We start from the raw sequence: 18,735 nt of genomic DNA on the forward strand, positions 1-18,735 counted from the left end.
AAGCTCCTACCACTCAGTGTCAAAAACCTGCCAAGTATATTTCCTTTAAACTTGCCTCCTCGCACAATAAAGCTATGCCCTCTGGTATTTGACGTTTCCATTCTGGGTGAAAGACTACTTATGTTTCTTGCCTGTGCCCCTCCTCTTTAAACTGGTTGATGCTCAGCCTCCAAAACTCAAGAGAAAACAATCCAAGTTCATCTAAACTCTCCTTATTGCTTATTCTCTCTGATCCAGCAACATCTTGGTGAACCCCGTCTGCACCTCCTCCAAAGCCTCCACATTCCTGCTGTAAAGTAGCAACTTGGAGCTGTGCACAATATTCCAAATGTAGTCTGGCGAAAGTCTTACGCAGCTGTAACATGACTTCCCGACTTTTGCATTCAACATACTCACTGATGAAGGCGAGTATGCCCTTATGCTTTCATTACCATCCTACTTAACTGTTTTGCCAGCTTGTGATCCTGCTCCTCAAGCTCCTTCTGTATATCTGTGCTCCTAAAAGTCCTAACATTTACATTATTTACTCTGTATATTTCTTTTGCAGCTTCACACTTGTCTGGGATAAATTGCCTCTGTCATTTCTCTTGTCAATATTTCCAGCTGGTCTATATTGTGCTGAATCATTTGACATCCTTCCTCACTATCCACAACTCTACCACTTTTTGTATTGTTTGCAAACATACTAATTAACCCAGCCACATTTTTGTTCATATCAGAGGTCCCAGCACTGATGCCTTCAGAACACCAGTGGTCACAGACCTCCAGTAAGAGTAACACCTTTCCAGCACTACCCCATCTTTGAGCATTTCATTTTATTTTCTGATAAAGGCTTATGGCATTAAATACACTATACAATTTATTTTTAATGAGTTTGGTTTGCACCCTCTACTTCAGTTTAAAATAGCATTAATACTTATTCATGATTTCTTACACATAGTCTACAGAATTTGCGTCTTTCAAAATATATAAAGGCAGCAAATTGACACCGGACAAGCTTCAATGATGAAGGCACCTTTGAGAATCTCACCTGATTCTGAAATGTCACTTTCCGTCAGGTTATTTCCTTCAATTATACTGGCTCTGCTGATCAGCACAAAGAGTGTCAGGAGGGAACAGGAACCTCTGGCCCAAGTAAAGTGCTTGTTCTTCCACATAATAGAACGGTGTCCTGCAAAGGTGGCTTTTACTGCTTTTCTCCTCATAATATGCACCACAAGGCGATTTTATCAGTTTAAGTTCAGGAATATCAGAAGATGAAAAACAATTATAAATTCACTGCGATATCCAGAGTCCTCTTGACTTGCTTTCGAAACTGCAATGTCAAACATTTTGTGTTGTTTGTGCGCCCAACAATGGAGCAAGCATTACCTGCATACTGAACCCAAACGAGTCACCGTTTTAAATCCAAGCATATATGTCCCTGAAAATCTTAACTCACCGAATTTTAGCTCAAATACTGTAATAGCCGCCTGGTACTAAATGAAATTTTATTTATAAGTTCTTGCTTCATAGACTGAAGTTAACTTATGGTTGATAACTTATATCTTTGTTAACTTTGTCCCGTCAGATTTAATGCGAGTCACTCGTCAGTGAATTTGTGGCAAAGAATTAATTTCTGCAGCTCCTTACTGCTCCCGTCCCTTCCAAACTGCGGCAGGTGCACACCTCGGTGCACAGGCGCCGGCCCCCACGCTGTGCACTCTGGGCTTGCAGTCAGAACATGCTGATCTCCGTGCAATAATCTATTGCATACAGATTGTTCGGGACTACAACTCCCGCACCTGACCAGGTTCCGTGACTGTACGAGGACACGACAGAACTGAGACCAGGTGAGACTCAGGGAGTGGCCAAGAACTATGGCGGATTAGCAGGGGGAACTGGAACAATGGCGAAGGATTACAGGGGAGGCAATAAGAATAAATGTCTATCACCGGAACAATAGAGTTATTTGGGTCTTGATTTATGTATATATATATTAACGATTTGTCTGGGTTAAAGGGGCAACAATTTTAGATGCTAAACAGCAATTTAATAAATAGCAAATAAAGATAATACAACGGCAGAAAGCGTGAGGAGATTCGTGTTACAGTTATTTTATGTCAATAAAAGCGAACAGTATGAATTTTGGAAGAAACTCGTTAGGAGAGAGCAGCCTAACAAGGTGCATTATTGTATGGTGAGGGAAACTACAGCAGCGGACAGGAAGGCTCCACGACTTATTGTCAAAACTGCCCAACATATTACTGACAGCAGCTTACCCACCATCAACGACATCTTTATACAGAACGGCCCAGTAACATGAAGGATCCCACACGCCCTGCTCATGGACTGTGACTGGTTGTCCCATCAGGGAGAAGGCTATGTGTAGCATCCACGCCTGGATTATCAGACTCAGAAACAGTTAGTTTCCCCAAGGCTAAACAACACCTCCATCCACTAACTCCACCACTACTTTATTATTTCTTGTACAATCTAGCATAACTTTAAGAGCGTTCTGCAACCTATGTATATAAGCTATCATATGTATTTATATCTATTGTTTTTTTTATTAGTGTTCTTTATCTTTTGTGTTTTTTTTGTGCTGCATCAGATCTGGAGGAACAATTATTTCGATTTTCTTTACACTTGTGTACAGGAAATGATATTAAATAACCTCGAATTTTCAGTCCCTTTCCCTTGAATTTTTTTTCATCTATATTTGGAGCAGGCCTCAATGTGAGGGGTCGAAAAGTCTCACTGTTGTTATGAGTCAAATTTTTAACACAATGAAGTATTAGTACAATAATCCAAAATTGATTTAAAACTCACATCTTAATGCACATCTTAATAAAGAGAAATCTGGAGAGCATTGAGAAGTGAAAATTTACAATTTAGGTTGTAGGCATCTGAAAAGTTAGTACCACTAGTGAAGAAAATCGGAACATGCAGGACTCTAGAATTGAAATAGTGACGACTGAGAAGATTGCATGTAGTTATTAAAATGAGTGGCAGGCCTGTGAGGACAAGCACACTTCAGTGGGTTGCAAATAAGGAAAGTCAATAAATAATGACATGGCAGATAGCAATTCATATATAAGGACGCCCATATCCTAAGTTTTTTTATATGTACAGCAATCCAAGGGTCTTTATTGTATAAGGGTATTCTGGTAAAGATGGTTTGTTCCAATTAAAATAGAACCCTAATGAGACCACACCTGGCATATTGTGTACAAATATAATCTTCCTATTTAAGGATGTTTGCTTCCCCTCCCCCCCCCCACCGTCCAATATCATCTGAATATGTGCAGACCTCTAAACGTGCCCTAATTAATATGTTCTTCATTATATGATTTGTATGATGATGCACAATCAATGGAAAAAAGTAAGCCATTATAAAATCAAGTAAAAACATCAGATCAGTGCCAGGTATACAGATACAAAAATATCAAATGTTGACTGTTTGATATGAAAAAATATTCTAATAAACTAAATGTGCATGACATAAACTGGTTTTGCAAAAAAAAGCACTAATTTCCCAGATGTGGAATCCCTTGCATCACAGAAAACAGCTGAATTGCTACGTGAGGAAGTGCTGTGATCCCATTCTCCCAGCAATGTATTTTTGAGATGAATGCAGAAAGAGTAATGAAAAAAAAACTCTTGCAAAGGCTGAAAACTGTCACCTGAAAACTGTCACCTGAACAATGTTGAAACTCTTGTCTACATAATAGCTATGTGATAATTACGTCAAATAAGCCATCAGTTTGCTCTTTAGGGGAAAATGCTACTGTATGCTCACCAAAGATAGGAAAATTGCTTGAGTATTTACAGCCTTTTCTCTCCAATGATTTGATGTAATTTTCTCTTCAACTTCTGGTTGTAAGTCCAAAGTGCTATTGAAGTCCCATTGGGTTACATTTTGCACTTGACTGATAATCACTGGAAATACAATCTCTTTAACAGAAGGTCCCACTGCAGTACGCAAGATTTGATTAACAGTACTGGGAGCATTTCTCAAAGTAGATAGCCATCTTGTAAAGTTCTCCATCTCATTAATGGAGCTGCAGAAATCCAGATCTTATGTTCCTCACATTTTATTTTTCCATGCTATTATCCTTATATTTGTAGATAAATATTAGTCAATTTTATCCAATAAGGGCAGTTGCTTCACTTGACTGTTTCCTATCATGTGCAACTTGTTGGTTTAGTCAGCTGGTAGCTTAACAATCTTACATTCAATTTTCTCATGTAAAACCTTAAACTTTCATTCATACCCAAATCTTTTGAATGTCTGTCAAGATACTTCACATTTATTAAGATCACGTTTACTCTCAATTATCAGCTTTTGGGAATTTAACTTTTATTTATTCCCATACTTTATTCGCCAATCCTCCTACAATCTCTTTATAATCTGTAAACCTCTATTTATTTCCTCTATGAACTTTTTTCCAACCTTTTTTCCTTTTCATATCTTCACAACAATTTCCTTTCCCCGACTCCATGCCAAGCATCAAGAACTGGTTCTAGTAGTGTAGCCATCTGCTTTAATCTCTTATTCCACCAACATACTACTGTCATTGTGGTGGAAATGGTTAAAACTAGTGTGAGATGAGCTACTTGACCATTCTGGAGCAGCGGGACTTAAGACTGCTGATGTAAATGGAGAATAACCTTGGATGGTAAGTGCAGTGCCAGGAATTCAAATAAACAGGATATTAAGCCCCTGGGACCAGGAGGGAGGATGCGTCTGGGGGTAAATTATGAGTCCTGATAATAGGGAATAAGGAGGACTGTTAGACTCGTGCTGAGAGATATTTGACATGTCTTTTAAACGATTGATCATGTGCTTACTGTGGGATGCTAAACGAAGTCATGTGAAGTTATTTGTCTTGCTGTATAAATATGAGCTCTGTATAACCTAAAAATCAGAGTTCTGGTGGTGGTGCAGACTGCTGCAGACCCTCCATGATATGTTATTAAACATAGTAGATGTCTATATATTTATTGTTCTAGTATTAATATAGTTGCAGGCTCATCATCATATTGAGCATATTTTAAAATCAATTGTCTCAAAAGCTTAGAATTTAAGTCCAGTTGAAAAATAATTAGGGCCAAGATGTGTGGCTAACATTTCCACAAAATGCATCAAGCCAAGTAGCCAAGTGAATTGTCATTCTAGAAATCAAAACATTGACAATTGTGCAGAGAACAGTAAAAATGTACAATAAATTAACAACTAAGTTGTAACAATTTTCAAAAACTAAACCTCAACATGTTCAATCAAGGATGACATTTCAATTGAGCTCATTTTGGATCAAGGACAATGGGAATGTGCTTATTCTCGGATTTAGCACAGCTCCCCATTCTTTCTGTGTAGACATTGAGAAAATGAGACTTTCCTCCTTTTGAAGAGCATCAGTTTGACCATGAATATTTTCCCAGATTAGCTTTTTTGCTTTTAATAGGATAAGATCCTAATACAAAACCTCTTATAACTAGTGCCCACTGATATCAAAGAACATCAAGAGATTGTGGGGAAAATTCTCTACAGCAGAGAGGCAATTTAAAAAGACTATCATTTAAAAGGTTCCCGTTGGATGAACCTGGAAGTTTGTTATTTCAATTAAGCCTCTAGTGGTGCCTTAAAGGATAAATGTTTGAATTTTTATAGTTAGAGTCTCTGCAACAATCAACAAACTAACAGGCCTTCTATCGCTACCACTTATTCACTCATTCTGGTAAAAAGGAGATGCAAGAGCACAGTAACTGTACCATGTGGCATAGCATCAATAAAACCAAGGGCCTGCCATGTGGATTGCAATGTCTATGATTTTCCTTGCAAGTTATCCAGATCTAAACTGTGCTATACACAGTAGTGTCCAAAACAACTTCGGACATTATTTCTATGATTTTCTATGATGTGTTTGACCACAAATTCTGAAAGACATTTATGCAAAGTCAGTCTTGTCAGCAATAGATACCTACTTTGGCATTAGTTACTGGGCATCTTCCCAAGGACGACCCACTATTCTGTGGAGTATAGTGCTGCCAAGTTGCTCTCCTTCAAATCTTCCAAATACCCATTCTGGGTCCCATCCCCACTTCCCTAAGTTGATTACTTTGGAAATTCATCAACTTGGGGAAGTAATTTACTATCCCACTAACAATTAATTGTGACTCCTCTCCTCCTACCTTCAAGCCCCAACTCAACTCTTGAGGTCCTGAGCCAAACATGCTCCCTCTCTTCCTTATCAACCTACTTGTTACCCATACAAGCATATGAAAAATGCCTTTATCACTTTAAAATTCGGGTTTTGTAGCAGTGAGCTGTAAACAAAAATTATTGCTTGTGGTCACTGTTTAATGGAATTTCTGATCCAATGCTTTTTCTATAACATTAATCTGATTAGTGTTTTCCATCTATCAGGGTGAAACACAAGAGTCAGTGCAGCCTGCAAAACAACAGCCTTCTGATCAAAACAAAACAGTTGTGTTTCTTCACAGGTATGCTGTGAACTTTAGCAATAACTTCAGCCACATCACCCACTAGATACCTTGGGTCCAATGAGCAAGGATTATTCAAATACATTACTAAGTAATTTAAACAGGATTGCACAGTTGATACCAAGTTAACTGATCTCAGCAAGTTTAGTACCAGGGAGATACAATTGGACTTAGGCTACGTCCACACTAGACCGGATAAATTCGTAACCGAAGCTTTTTCTCTTTGCTTTGACCTTCCGTCCACGACGGTGTTTTCCTCCCCCGAAAACGGAGCTTTTCTAAAACACTCTCCAGAGAGTTTAAATCTGAAAATGCCGGTTGGGCGTTGTAGTGTGTACGGGGTAACCAGCTAATTTTTAAAATGCTGTCATGACGTGGCGGAACAAATGGTGGCGGCAGCATGGCATTTCATTGTTTTCTTGAACACAACCTCCAACACCACAACAACAATATCTGACAATAGATGTGTAACAGCCTAATGTAACATTTTATGGAAATACAAGATAACACTGATGCAGACATGATTTATACATTTAACAAGGTGCTTTATTAATGTATTCCTTGTGCAAACATTCAATAGATGCAATTGTTACTTTTGCCCAGTAACTTGTTTTATTGCACGTTAAATACAGCAAAATAATACACAAAGACATGGCAAAAGTAAAGGCAAACAAATGAGGTAACAGCAAATTTCACTTTTGCCCAGTAACAAGCCTTATTGCATTTAGTTGAAGCTGTCGTCCCTTTCATTGGTGAAAAGACTATGGCTGTAGGAAATGTTTCTGGATAATCGTGCACCAAGTCTTTTGTTTGGCAATTTCCTTTTCAGTGGTTCTAGTCTGTAACTGGACAAACGTGCACCAAGTATACCGTTTCCTCTTCGCTTGTTTCCTGTGTCCTGCGCATGCCCAGTAGGAGGAAATTCCCCCAAATACCCGTTTTAATGTGGACGGAGATATTTTCAAGAACGCCTGGTGTGGACGCCTATCGTTTTTACGTGAAGCTGGCGTTTTCAAAATTATCCGGTCTAGTGTGGAAGTGGCCTTAGTGTCCTGACTGAAGTGGAGGAAAACCTAACCAGAATTCTTCTAATCAATTGCAACCTAGTGACTCTAAATGGGGTGTGTATGCATGGATTCCAGGTCAGGAGAGGATCAGCGAGAACATGATCCATGATTAAATTTTCCTGCAGACATCCACTCTCTATGCTAACATAGAATGGTCATTTGCACCCATGAAGTAACAATTGTCCATTAACCTTCCCTTACTCTGATCTTTCATTGTAATCAGGTAGAAGGGGTGAGCATCAGTAGAAACACACAAGAAGAGAGACATACTTTTTTTCTCCCTACTTTAATGTAAGCACAATCAGTTGCAAAGATTTACAGCTCTATACAATTCCCTGAATTTCCAAAGGCAGAGCTGTTGGCAGAAATAGAGTAGAGGGGAAACATATTCAAATGCAAATGCTCACAACATAGCCGGAATTCCAGTGTGTTAACTATACACTTCTAAGAAAATTATCCCAAGTGTATTCACAGCATCTTGGATTTGCTGGATTGGGTGAACAATTAAAATGTGCTGTAGTGACTCCTGTTTTGTCAGATCTGAATTAATCTTGTACAATGAAATGTGAACATTAATCAACTTGAATGCATTGGACAGGAGAAGATCTTGCTCAGTTTGATAGCTGGATGATACATTTTTCACTGACAGCATTTAACAATTTGAAGTGTATATTTTAAAGGTCATATTTGCTTGACAAAGTGTTTTTAATCTAGTACAATAATATAAAACTGTGTCATCAGACAAGTTGTAATTGGGTTTTCTCTAGTAAACAGCTTTGGTGTACAATAGTTCTATTTTTACATTGTTCAGTGATCAAGTTATCATTTGGTGATATTGTACATGACCCACTGAAGATTCTGCACTTTTCACTAGCATCATCCTAAAAAGAAAATAGAAAAGTTCATAACATTTTACTTTGAAATTTTAAAAACTTTTTTTTATTTTGAAATGTTTTTCATTTTTCTTTCCTTTGAAGGTATAATTTTTGAACAAGAGAGTGGGGGTAATTTTGAGTCATATTGCAAAATATTTTATTTGATATCACAGTATCTTCTCAGACTATCCTTGATAATATTTTACTACCAAGAAATACCACCCAAAACCAAATTAAATTATCATTCATCTCATAGCTTTTTAAACATTTGGTTTTGGCAAAATAACAGCTTTATTTATGTATGTTGTTGGTTTTGCATTTCAAATTGATATAAAACTGTATCTTGAGATACAGAAATTTAAATAAAAGCTGGCATATGACATCCAATTCTTTTTCTATAGTGTGAAGATCCAAATGTTATTAGTTGTGATGGCATAAACTATTCAGCTGAATGACATTTCCACACCAGGTCTATCAAACCTGAACTCTGCTTAAATTCATCAACATAACTGTTATATCAAAACTATATTTACAGTAATGCCAGAGTATGTTTTCATAACTAAGTTTACTGGATAAAGACTAACTAATATTGCAGCACTACCACTTGGAGTCTACCCAAACCATCTGAAAAGCCAAACTACACTCAGTGTCTATTTGATTCATTACACATATACACCTGTTTGTTAATTCAAATATCTAATCAGCCAATCATGTGGCAGCAACTCAATGCAAAAAAGCATGCAGAATGGTGAAAAGGTTCAATTGCTGATTAGACCAAACATCAGAATGAGGAAGAAATGTGATCTAAATGACTTTAATCATGGAATGATTGTTGGTGCTAGGTTTGAGTACAGTATTCAGAAACTGCTGATCTCCTGGAATTTTCAAAGTCTACAGAGAATGGTGCAAAGAACAAGAAAAGGGTCCAGTGAGTGGCAGTGTTGTGGATAAAAACACCTTGTTAATGAGCGAGGTCAGAGAAGAACGGCTAAAATGGTTTGAGCTGACAGGAAGGTGACAGCAACTCAAATAGCCACGGTGTACAACAGTGGTGTGCAGGAGCACCTCTGAACGCACAGCACATCAAACTTGAAGTGAATGGGCGAAGACCTCAAGCCATGCACTCAGTGACCACTTTATTATACAAGAGGTACCTAGCAAAGAGGCCACTGAGTGTATATTCATACTGTTTATTATGTGCGCCTTTAAACATCATTTTTTAAAGAACTCACTATCAGTTTAGCAAAACTTACTTCAGCTCCTCTTTTAATTGCTCATATGTCCTCTGTAGATTTTCATTTTGGATTGAAACTGGGACATCAGAAATATACCAAGCTGCAATATATTTGACACAAACCGCAATGTTCTACAACAAATACAAAACATGTTGTCTTACAACCCTCACAACAAGTTTATATCAATGCATACTACTAGTATATCAGAATTGCTTATATAATGTTCAGTAGGACAAAGCTTATTATTAATTATTACAAGTGCTCCCTGCAATCAGATTGGGCAGCATTCAGATATGAGTTATAATTTACAATGAAGGGGATGAAATGAATTATGCATTGATCAAGAACTGTTCTCTCTAATGTGCTAGATAAGCAATAGACCATGAAGAAATTTGATATTAATACATTGCTATCAATAAACCTAATATCAATACATCTTAATATTGACTGTAACCTCCCTAGTGCAAAAGGTTTAGATGGGATGGAATTTGTCAGGTGTGTCCAGCAGGAACTGTGGAGCATAAATTGGGAACAGATATACACAGAGAAATGTGCAACAGAAATGTGAACATTGTTTAGGTACCACTTGCTAGGGGTTCTGGATAAATTGAGGTAGGAACAGAATGGTAGAAAGCAAAGATCATACAAAGCTCCAGAGAGTTACAAAGCAGCCAGGAAGGAGGTGAAGAATAAATGTAAGAGAGTTATAGAGGTGGGCATATGAAGGCCTTGGTGAGTAAGATTAAGGAAAACCCCAAGATGTTCTACATGTACATAAAAAACCGGAGGATGGCCAGTGTAAAGTAGGACTGATCAAGGATAGCAGAGGAAACGTGTGCCTGGAAGAGATGAGGTAGGTCCCAAATAAATACTTGCTTTAATATTCATCAATGAGAGGGACCTGGATGTTTGAGAAAACAGCGTAAAATAGCCTGATATGCTTGAACTTGTTGCATTAAGAAAGAGGATGTGCTGGAACTGTTGAAAAAATATTTTAGGACAGTTAATTCCCTGGGCCAGGCAGAATATACCCCACATTACCACAGGAAGCGAGGGAAGAGATTGCTATGCCTTTGGCTTGATCTTTGCATGCTCACTGGCCAGAGGAGTAGTACCAAATGATTGGAGGGTGGTAGATGTTATTCCTTCGTTCAAGAAAGGGAGCAGGGATAACCCTGGCAATTATAGACCAGTGAATCTTACTTCAGGAGTGGGTGGGCAACTTATTGGTAAAGATTCTTAAAGACAGGATTTACAAGCATTTGGAGAAGATTCTTAAAGACAGGATTTACAAGCATTTGGAGAACCTTAACTTGATTAAAGATAGTCAGCATGGCTTTGAGAGGGGTAGGTCATGCCTCACAAGCCTGACTGAATTTTTGAGGAAGGGCAAACCACATTGATGATGGTAGAGCAGTGGTTGTGGTGTACATGGGATTTAGTAAGAAGTTTGATAAGGTTCCTCAAGGTAGGCTCATTCAGAAAATCAGGAAGCATTGAATCCAGGGAAACGGCTGTATGGATTAAGAACTGGCTTGCCCATAGAAGGCAGAGGGTGGTAGTATATAGAGCGTGTTCTGCATGGAAGCCAGTAACTAGTGGTGTTCCACATGGATATGCTTTAAGGCACCTGTTCTTTGTGATTTTTATAAATGACTTGGATGTGGAAATGCAAGGGTGGGTTAGTATGTTTGCAGATGACATGAAGTTTGGTGGAGTTATGGATAGTGTGGAGGGTTGTTGAAGGTTGCAGTGGGACATTGACAGAATGCATATGGGAGTTCAGCCCAGAAAAGTGTGAAGCAATTCATTTCGGAAGGCTGAATTTAAGGCAGAATACAAGGTTAATGGCAGGGTTCTTGGCAGTGTGGATCTTGGGATCCATGTCTAAAGATCCCTCAAAGTTGCCACGCAAGTTGATAGGTTGTTAAGAAGGAATATGAAGTGTTGGCCTACATTAGTCAGCAGACTGAGTTCAAGAGCTGCAAAGTAAATGTTGCGGATCTATAAAACCGTGGATAGACCACATCTGGAATATTGTCTACAGTTCTGGTCACCTCACTATAGGAAGGGCATGGAAGCCTTAGCGAGGGACCTGCCATGGTGTTGCCTGGACTAGAGGATGTATCTTATGAAGAAAGATTGAGTGAGCTATGACTTTTCTCTTTGGAGCAAAGGAGGATGAGAGGTGCCATGATAAAGCTGTACAAGATGATAAGAGGCATAGACTGAGTGGATAGCCAGAAACTTTTTTCCAGGGTGCAAATGGCTAATACATGGGGGGCATAATTTTAAGGTGATTGGAGGAAAGTATAGGGGGACATCAGAGGGTGGTAGGTACATGAAGTGCCTTACCAGGAATGGCGGTAGAGGCATATACATTAGGAGCACTTAAAAAACTCTTAGATAGGCAAATGGATATTAGAAAAATATAAGGCAATGTAGGAGGGAGATGTGAGATTGATCATAGAGTAGATTAAAAGGTCACACAATAGTGTGGGCCAAAGGACCTGTAATGTACTGTGCAGTAACCTTATTTGTTAAGTAAATCAAGTTTGGAGAAGCAATCTCTAATGATGATTATACAACCACTGAGAAAGACAGAAAGTTTTTATCTTATTCGGAGATGAATAAACACAGCTGCTTTTGATTTAATCATATGTATGTATCCAATACCTACCTAGGTTCTATATATTTACCATGTAGATATTATTTACCTCAAATAAAACCAAAAATGCCAAACGAGCAGCAAGTATATGCCAATACTGGACAGTGGGCTCTTGGGTATATTCATTTCTGTAGTCACGGTACCTGGACAAGAGACAGATGGTATGCTTAAAATCGAATTTTGTGCATCTGATTCAGTGAGAGGTTTCAAATAAGCATACATGTTAAAGAACATCTGTAATTCAGTAATTCCAGTTACCACTACAAATGAATAACAAAGGTAATGTTCATACTTTAACCATGTTATAAAATAATTAGCTTTTTGACAAGCAATAAATTACAGAAGTTAAAAAATCAGTTTCTATGTGCGCAGCCCTCTGGTGAAAAATGATATCGTATCTGTTAAATAGGGGCCATGGACAATTCTGATTTGATGGAGAATGGACGTGAAAGCACAAAGGAACATCTGCAGAAATTTCTGAAACGCCCGTTCACTGCTGTAGTTACTGTGTGGACAGGAATCTTTCAGAGGGTAGGCCTCAAAATCCCCGGCCTTGCCTGCTTTTGGCAACCAAGAAGGAGGTCAAATCGTTCGGATAGAGATGGCACTCAGTACTCAGTGTCGGAGAGCTGATCAGAGCTCGAAGTTTTCGGATGACTCAGAGTCGGATTGTGGTCGGCATGGCAGGGAGAGTTTTTCTTCCTTCTCCCGTCTGCGTGAGATGTGGGACATTTGAGATACTTTGAACTTTACTGTGCTCATGGACTTCTTCATCAAGTTATGGTATTGTTGCACTGTTGTAACTATATGTTATAATTATGTGGTTTTGTCAGTTTTTTCAGTCTTGGTCTGTCCTGTGTTTTGTGATATCACACTGGAGGAAATAATATATCATTTCCTAATGCATGCATTACTAAATGACAACAAAAGAGGACTACGTGTCTTCATAATCCTATCTCTTAGGTTTCATATTTACAACTGCCTTATAATTATAAGACAAATATCCTGAATAGGCTGGGGTTAGAGAAGAGCAATATGGACCCTTTGTTCATCAAGCAGTTAGATAATTGATCTTGTCAACATATATCTTTCCATTTAAAATAACATGAATGGGGAAATTTTTTAAAAAATTGGGTAGACAAGTCATAAAATATAACAGTAAAGATAGACATCTCCAAATTTACTTTGGCCCAAATTAAATCAGAATTCTATTAATACTGGATTAATAGCTGGATTGCACCATTTAAAAGCAGGTGGTTAGATTTGTTGGATTCTGATGTTTTAATCCAATATTCTTTTTGGAAGTCAGGAAAGAGGCACAACATGTGTTGCTTCACAATCATTTTATTAAGTGCTAATAGAACAAAGAGAAATTGAAATAAACACTAACAGTAGCAGAAGGCTTAAGATAGTGCTGACCTTATGGTCAGCCCTTTTATACCCATAAAAAAGGATAATTTCATTGAAATTTGTAGATCAGAGTTAACCAATGAGAAATATTTATTTATTTATTTGTGACCACTAGGAAGCATACTGGACAGTTACTTGTATATTAGTAATTATATAAAATACATGCAGATAATTAATTGTTAAACTGCAAGGAAAATAACAATTAAACTGTCTAATCTAAGAATTAAACAGTCAGATCCAATAGAATTTTCAATACATACTCTGCATACCTAAATGGTGCCCCTGCTATGTTAAATTATCTCTATTGGCTATGAGTAGATTTTCTCAGGAAGGCAGGAAAATCTTTGGAGCAAACTTTGAGTGACTAACTATAATGAACCAGGATTTGCTGTTGAACTTATCAGAAAGGCTAACAGAAGTTGCCATAATTTCCCTACCAGTACCAATATAACATAAGTCGAGGGGAGATTTATACAGTAGTTAAATACATTATCTTAAAATGACAGAACCAGATGAAGTGTTTCACGCTGGATTCATTAAAGATGGTAATTCACTATTTCTTAAAACATGATTTGAGTGGTAGATACAAATTAAACTTTAGATGGATAGTTGCATCTTGTTTATTTCACTTCTAAGTACCCAGTATTAGGGAGTATTCTGGAGTTATGTGAGTCTAACAGATACTAATTTAAGCAAGAATCTGTCTCCAGTTTTTATTGTAAATTGCAAGCAGTAATTTGAAGATCAATTATAATCCTATTACAGCAATGTAAATGCTTTTTTCTCAAATGCATCCTTTTTCTGACAAATGGTGCAGCCCTGTGTACATACATCTATTGATGCTTCTGGACATATCTTCAGTGATGTTCCTGGAATCATCGGGTGTTTCGGGTCTTTCAACATCATACAACCTCCTCCAGGTGACCCAGCCGGGGCTGATCAGACTCCAGCTGGCTAGCTACTTATGACTCCATGGCTCCCCTCTTTTGAGCCACAGCCATCTTGAGGCCCTCTCTGCCGCATTAGTGGTACTGCGGATGGCTCTCCTCTTCCTCTCTCCCTCGATGCCCAAAATGCTGAAGGCCCTAACTAAAGAACGGGCTATGAATCCCCAACAACCAACCTCCACTGGGAGACACCTCGCTCTCCATCCAGCCTGCTGACAGTTGCTGACCAGTCCTGCGTACTTGGAGAGCTTCCTTTCAAAGGCCTCCTCCAAGCTATCTTCCCATGGGACTGTCAGCTCCAGCAGCACCACTTGCTTAGTAGACTCAGACACTAGGACAATGTCTGGTCGCAGGGTGGTGGCTGCGATATGGTTGGGAAACTTCAGCTGCCCTTCGAGGTCCACCAACAGCTGCCAGTCCTTTGCAGAGGTCAGAATGCCTGCAGATGTTTAAAACATTAACTGAATTTCAGAGTTATCAGTAAGCCACTGTACAGCCTCAGCCTCTGAACTCTAGCCTTTAAAGGACTCAGCTTGCGCGCACACACACACACACACACATGCACAGTACTGCAATTGATGTTGTGCAATCACAATCACTAGTCACTGGTCTGAAGTTTAACTTGGTTCTAGTTTGAAGTTTAACTCACAAATTGTTTCATAGGTTGGGCTCAGTAAACCGCTGGCATGCCAACCTGCCCTCGCCTTGGTTTATAAGGTAAGGAATCTCATGTTCTTTTTCAATCACCTAAAAGCCCTGTCTTGTAACCTCTATGGAGACCTATTTCAAATTCTCTTTGTTCCTTAATGACATTCAATATCTTCCTCTTGCCATGTTTTGTCTGCTCAGTTTTTAAATACCCCTATTTTGTAAGTGAAACACAGATCTGAAAGGTCAATCCATACCTGTTTGAATTCATCAAATCATAATAAAGTATCTTAATTAAACTCAATGTTTTTGGTTAAGTGATGTAAAGTATTTTAAGACAGCAAATTATAATTATTATCCAAGGCTAAGAAAGAAGTCTAATATCTTACCTACAGTATGTTACTGAATGTCCTAACAATTTTGTTGCATCACCAGAAGGTTGAATTGTTCTCTCAAAATCCATCATATGGACAACAGAGAGACTGTTATTAACATAACCAGTCATACAACTGTGAAAGGAATACATATGGGTCAAAGAAGAATTTGCACTTTGACAGTGCCATTAATGTGGCAAAATATGCTCATTTATTTTACAAAGATGATCAGTAACCAACAAAGAATAGCACAGAAAAAATCCTAGATCATGACCAGAAAGATGGACTTTAAAAAATTTATGAAGAGAATGGTGATGAGACATAGGACCCTTCACAAAGTACAAAGTAGAGACTTCTATGGAAGGCAGCAATCCCTGAGGTTGTCCATTTAAGACAGAGATAAGATAAAACTCTTTCTCTGAGGATTATGAGTTATTGGAACAATCTTCCTCAAATGACTGTGGAAGCAGAAATTTTTGAAATATTTTAAAGGCAGAGGTGTACAGATGCTTGATAAGCAATAGGGTGAAAAATTAGTGGGGTTAGAGGGGAACACAGGTTTGAAGTTTCAGTTACATCAGCCATGATTCTATAAATGGCAAGACAGACTTATATCAACTGGCATACTCTGACTTCTAATTCAGATGATTTGTTATTTTCAGTAACACGTATGGGCAATTCATTTTTTACCTTCATTATACGTGTTTATGAAGGTTTGAGGGGTTGGATCATGGTTTCAAAAAATTCAACTGGTCACATCCTGCTGCACAAACTTACATTAAGCATAATCAGCATTTGCTTTCTGTGTGAGGTGTGCACACAATTTGAAATATTCCCCATTTAATCATCATTTAATCATCATTTAGCGCTTTCCCTCAGCTAATGATTCATTGCCCTTGCTAATGAATGAATGTTGATGAACTCCATGTTGATCAATACTTAGATGAAGTGCTGAGAGGACCAAGAGCTAAGAAAGTAATCCAAGAGAGAAACTTCAGTGAACAACACCATAAGTGATTTTCCCATGACGTCCAGGACCTGAAGGACACAGCTATCTGACAGGTATTGAAAGAACCAACCAATAAACCAATTTGACCTCACTCACCCCATTAATCACCTTATTGCTGATGCATTTGCCCAAAACCAGATTAACAGAAGTGGCCACTGATTAGTCCAATGGAGACAGATTGTTTTTACACATATAGTTTCTCCATCCTGTGATGTTGCAGTAAAATGGTGAAAAATGGCATAAACATCAAATCTGGCAACTCAAAATTGGGCATTAGCCATGGTAGAACAATGAAAACACCAGAAATCTGTGTTATCACAATTTATAACTTAATTATCAGGCAAATCCTTTACTCTAACATTACAAGGGATTAACTGGGTTCAATTTGTTGTTGTTCCTCTCTGCACCTTGTGGTGCATTGGACGGCAACTTTTCTGTTTTGTTAGTAGTTTGTCTGTTTTGTTTAATGAAGCTGAGTTATTAGCTCGATGCTCAACCCAGCCCGGATAGAAAGCATGCAAGGGAGCCAACCGGATTCAAACCCAGGACCACTCGACTCGAAGTCCAGTGCAGGTGCCCACCACTGACCAGCTAATGAAAAGCACTGAAAGGACACCTCAACAGCAGCAAACAGTGAATTGCCCATCTGATGAAGCAGCAATACTATCTGCATATTAAACATGCATGTAACAGACAAAACTAAGTGATGCCACAATCAACAAATCAGATTGAAATTCCGTTGTCCTGCTGTCACATCTATCCTGAAATGGGTATGCACATTTAAACTCCCAGTTGGAGAAGATTTCAAACACATACTCAAGCTCAGCAATAGCAGGGCCCAACTTGAGAACAACAAAGGTAAGACAAATCAGAAGACTGGAGGTAGAGTTAAGATGGCGCGAAATGGTGATTCCTTCGCTTGCATCTTCAAAATCAGCTCTACTTCCATCTTTAATATCTTTATTTTTCCCTTTCAGGGTTCTTTTGAAGACTCTGAGCTGGAGTTACATGCAAGCTTCGGTTCTTTGTGGGAATGGGACCCGTTCTCGGGGTTTCAGGACCAGCCAATGTTCGGCATGCCAAGGGTTCAGCCTGAGAGGTGGCCTTGTGTTTGGAAGCCTAAGATCTCGGGGCTCTGGAGACAGGTGGATCGAGGGTCAGTGTCACGGCAGGAGACTCGTGTGTCGTCGGGGAGATCAGAAAATCTTTTGCTGTGGGCCCAAAGATCCAAGATCTTTGCGATCTTCGGGCACAGAGCTCAAAAAAAGCAACAAAACGGGTTGTTGTTATGTCTCACTGTGAAAATGGGGGCATCTCCCTCTCCCTTGTCAGGGAGGGAGAGAACCTGTGGGTTGCCAAATGCCGGATGAAATGCGATAGTCTTTGGGGTAACTGCAAGATCTGTGTCTTTGCTATTGCTTAGCTCACGCTTGTGCTTGGTAATGGGTTTGCTTTTTCTTTGCTGGGGGGGACTTTGGGGTTCTCACGTTTAACTTTTCTTCATTCTTTGGGGCATTTCTCTGTTTTCGTGGATGTTTTGCAAAGAAAAAACATTTCAGGACATATATTGTATACTTTCTCTGATATTAAATCAAACCTTTGAATCAGAATCAGAATTATAACAAATTGACCTGAAATTTGTTAACTTAGCAGCAGCAATTCAATGCAATACATTGAAATAAATTAAATGCAAATAAGCATTTATGACCAAGAGGTCATAAATGCTCTATCAGAGGTGCTGAGCGAACAAATATCTTGGCTTCCTTTTTCCATCAGAGAAGCCAGTCCTCAGCCAAATTAGTTTAATCCACATAGTATCAAGAAAGAGCTGAGAGCCCTGTAAAATGCATAGACAATGGGATCATAAAGCAACCTGTCAGAAATAGTTGCACCTCTTACAAAATTGTGCCTATACAATAACAAAAATTGGTAACTACCCAGTAAAGCAGAAAATTATACATATATGGCCTTTCCACAAAAAGCTAATTACTACCCACTTCAGTTAATGATCATCTA

The 18,735-nt window shown here is 38.6% G+C and overlaps 2 protein-coding genes across 2 annotated transcripts in view; both read right to left on the reverse strand.

Annotated features, from left to right (window-relative positions):
• Positions 1–1,681, reverse strand: part of sigirr (single immunoglobulin and toll-interleukin 1 receptor (TIR) domain) — a 40,119-nt gene extending 38,438 nt beyond the window's left edge. The window contains exon 1 of the mRNA XM_063062111.1: positions 1,031–1,681. Within this exon, the coding sequence (XP_062918181.1) occupies positions 1,031–1,205 (175 nt within the window). The 5' untranslated portion in view covers positions 1,206–1,681. The remainder of the gene's footprint in view (positions 1–1,030) is intronic.
• A 5,362-nt stretch (positions 1,682–7,043) lies between these two features.
• LOC134353765 (anoctamin-9-like) overlaps positions 7,044–18,735 on the reverse strand; it is a 133,761-nt gene continuing 122,069 nt past the window's right edge. Inside the window, exons 22-25 of the mRNA XM_063062114.1 lie at positions 15,726–15,845; positions 12,381–12,474; positions 9,682–9,794; positions 7,044–8,434 (exon numbers count right to left, since the gene is read on the reverse strand). Of these exons, the coding sequence (XP_062918184.1) occupies positions 8,368–8,434; positions 9,682–9,794; positions 12,381–12,474; positions 15,726–15,845 (394 nt within the window). The 3' untranslated portion in view covers positions 7,044–8,367. The remainder of the gene's footprint in view (positions 8,435–9,681; positions 9,795–12,380; positions 12,475–15,725; positions 15,846–18,735) is intronic.

Source organism: Mobula hypostoma, chromosome 11, assembly GCF_963921235.1.
Source record: "Mobula hypostoma chromosome 11, sMobHyp1.1, whole genome shotgun sequence".
Lineage (NCBI taxonomy): Eukaryota > Metazoa > Chordata > Chondrichthyes > Myliobatiformes > Myliobatidae > Mobula > Mobula hypostoma.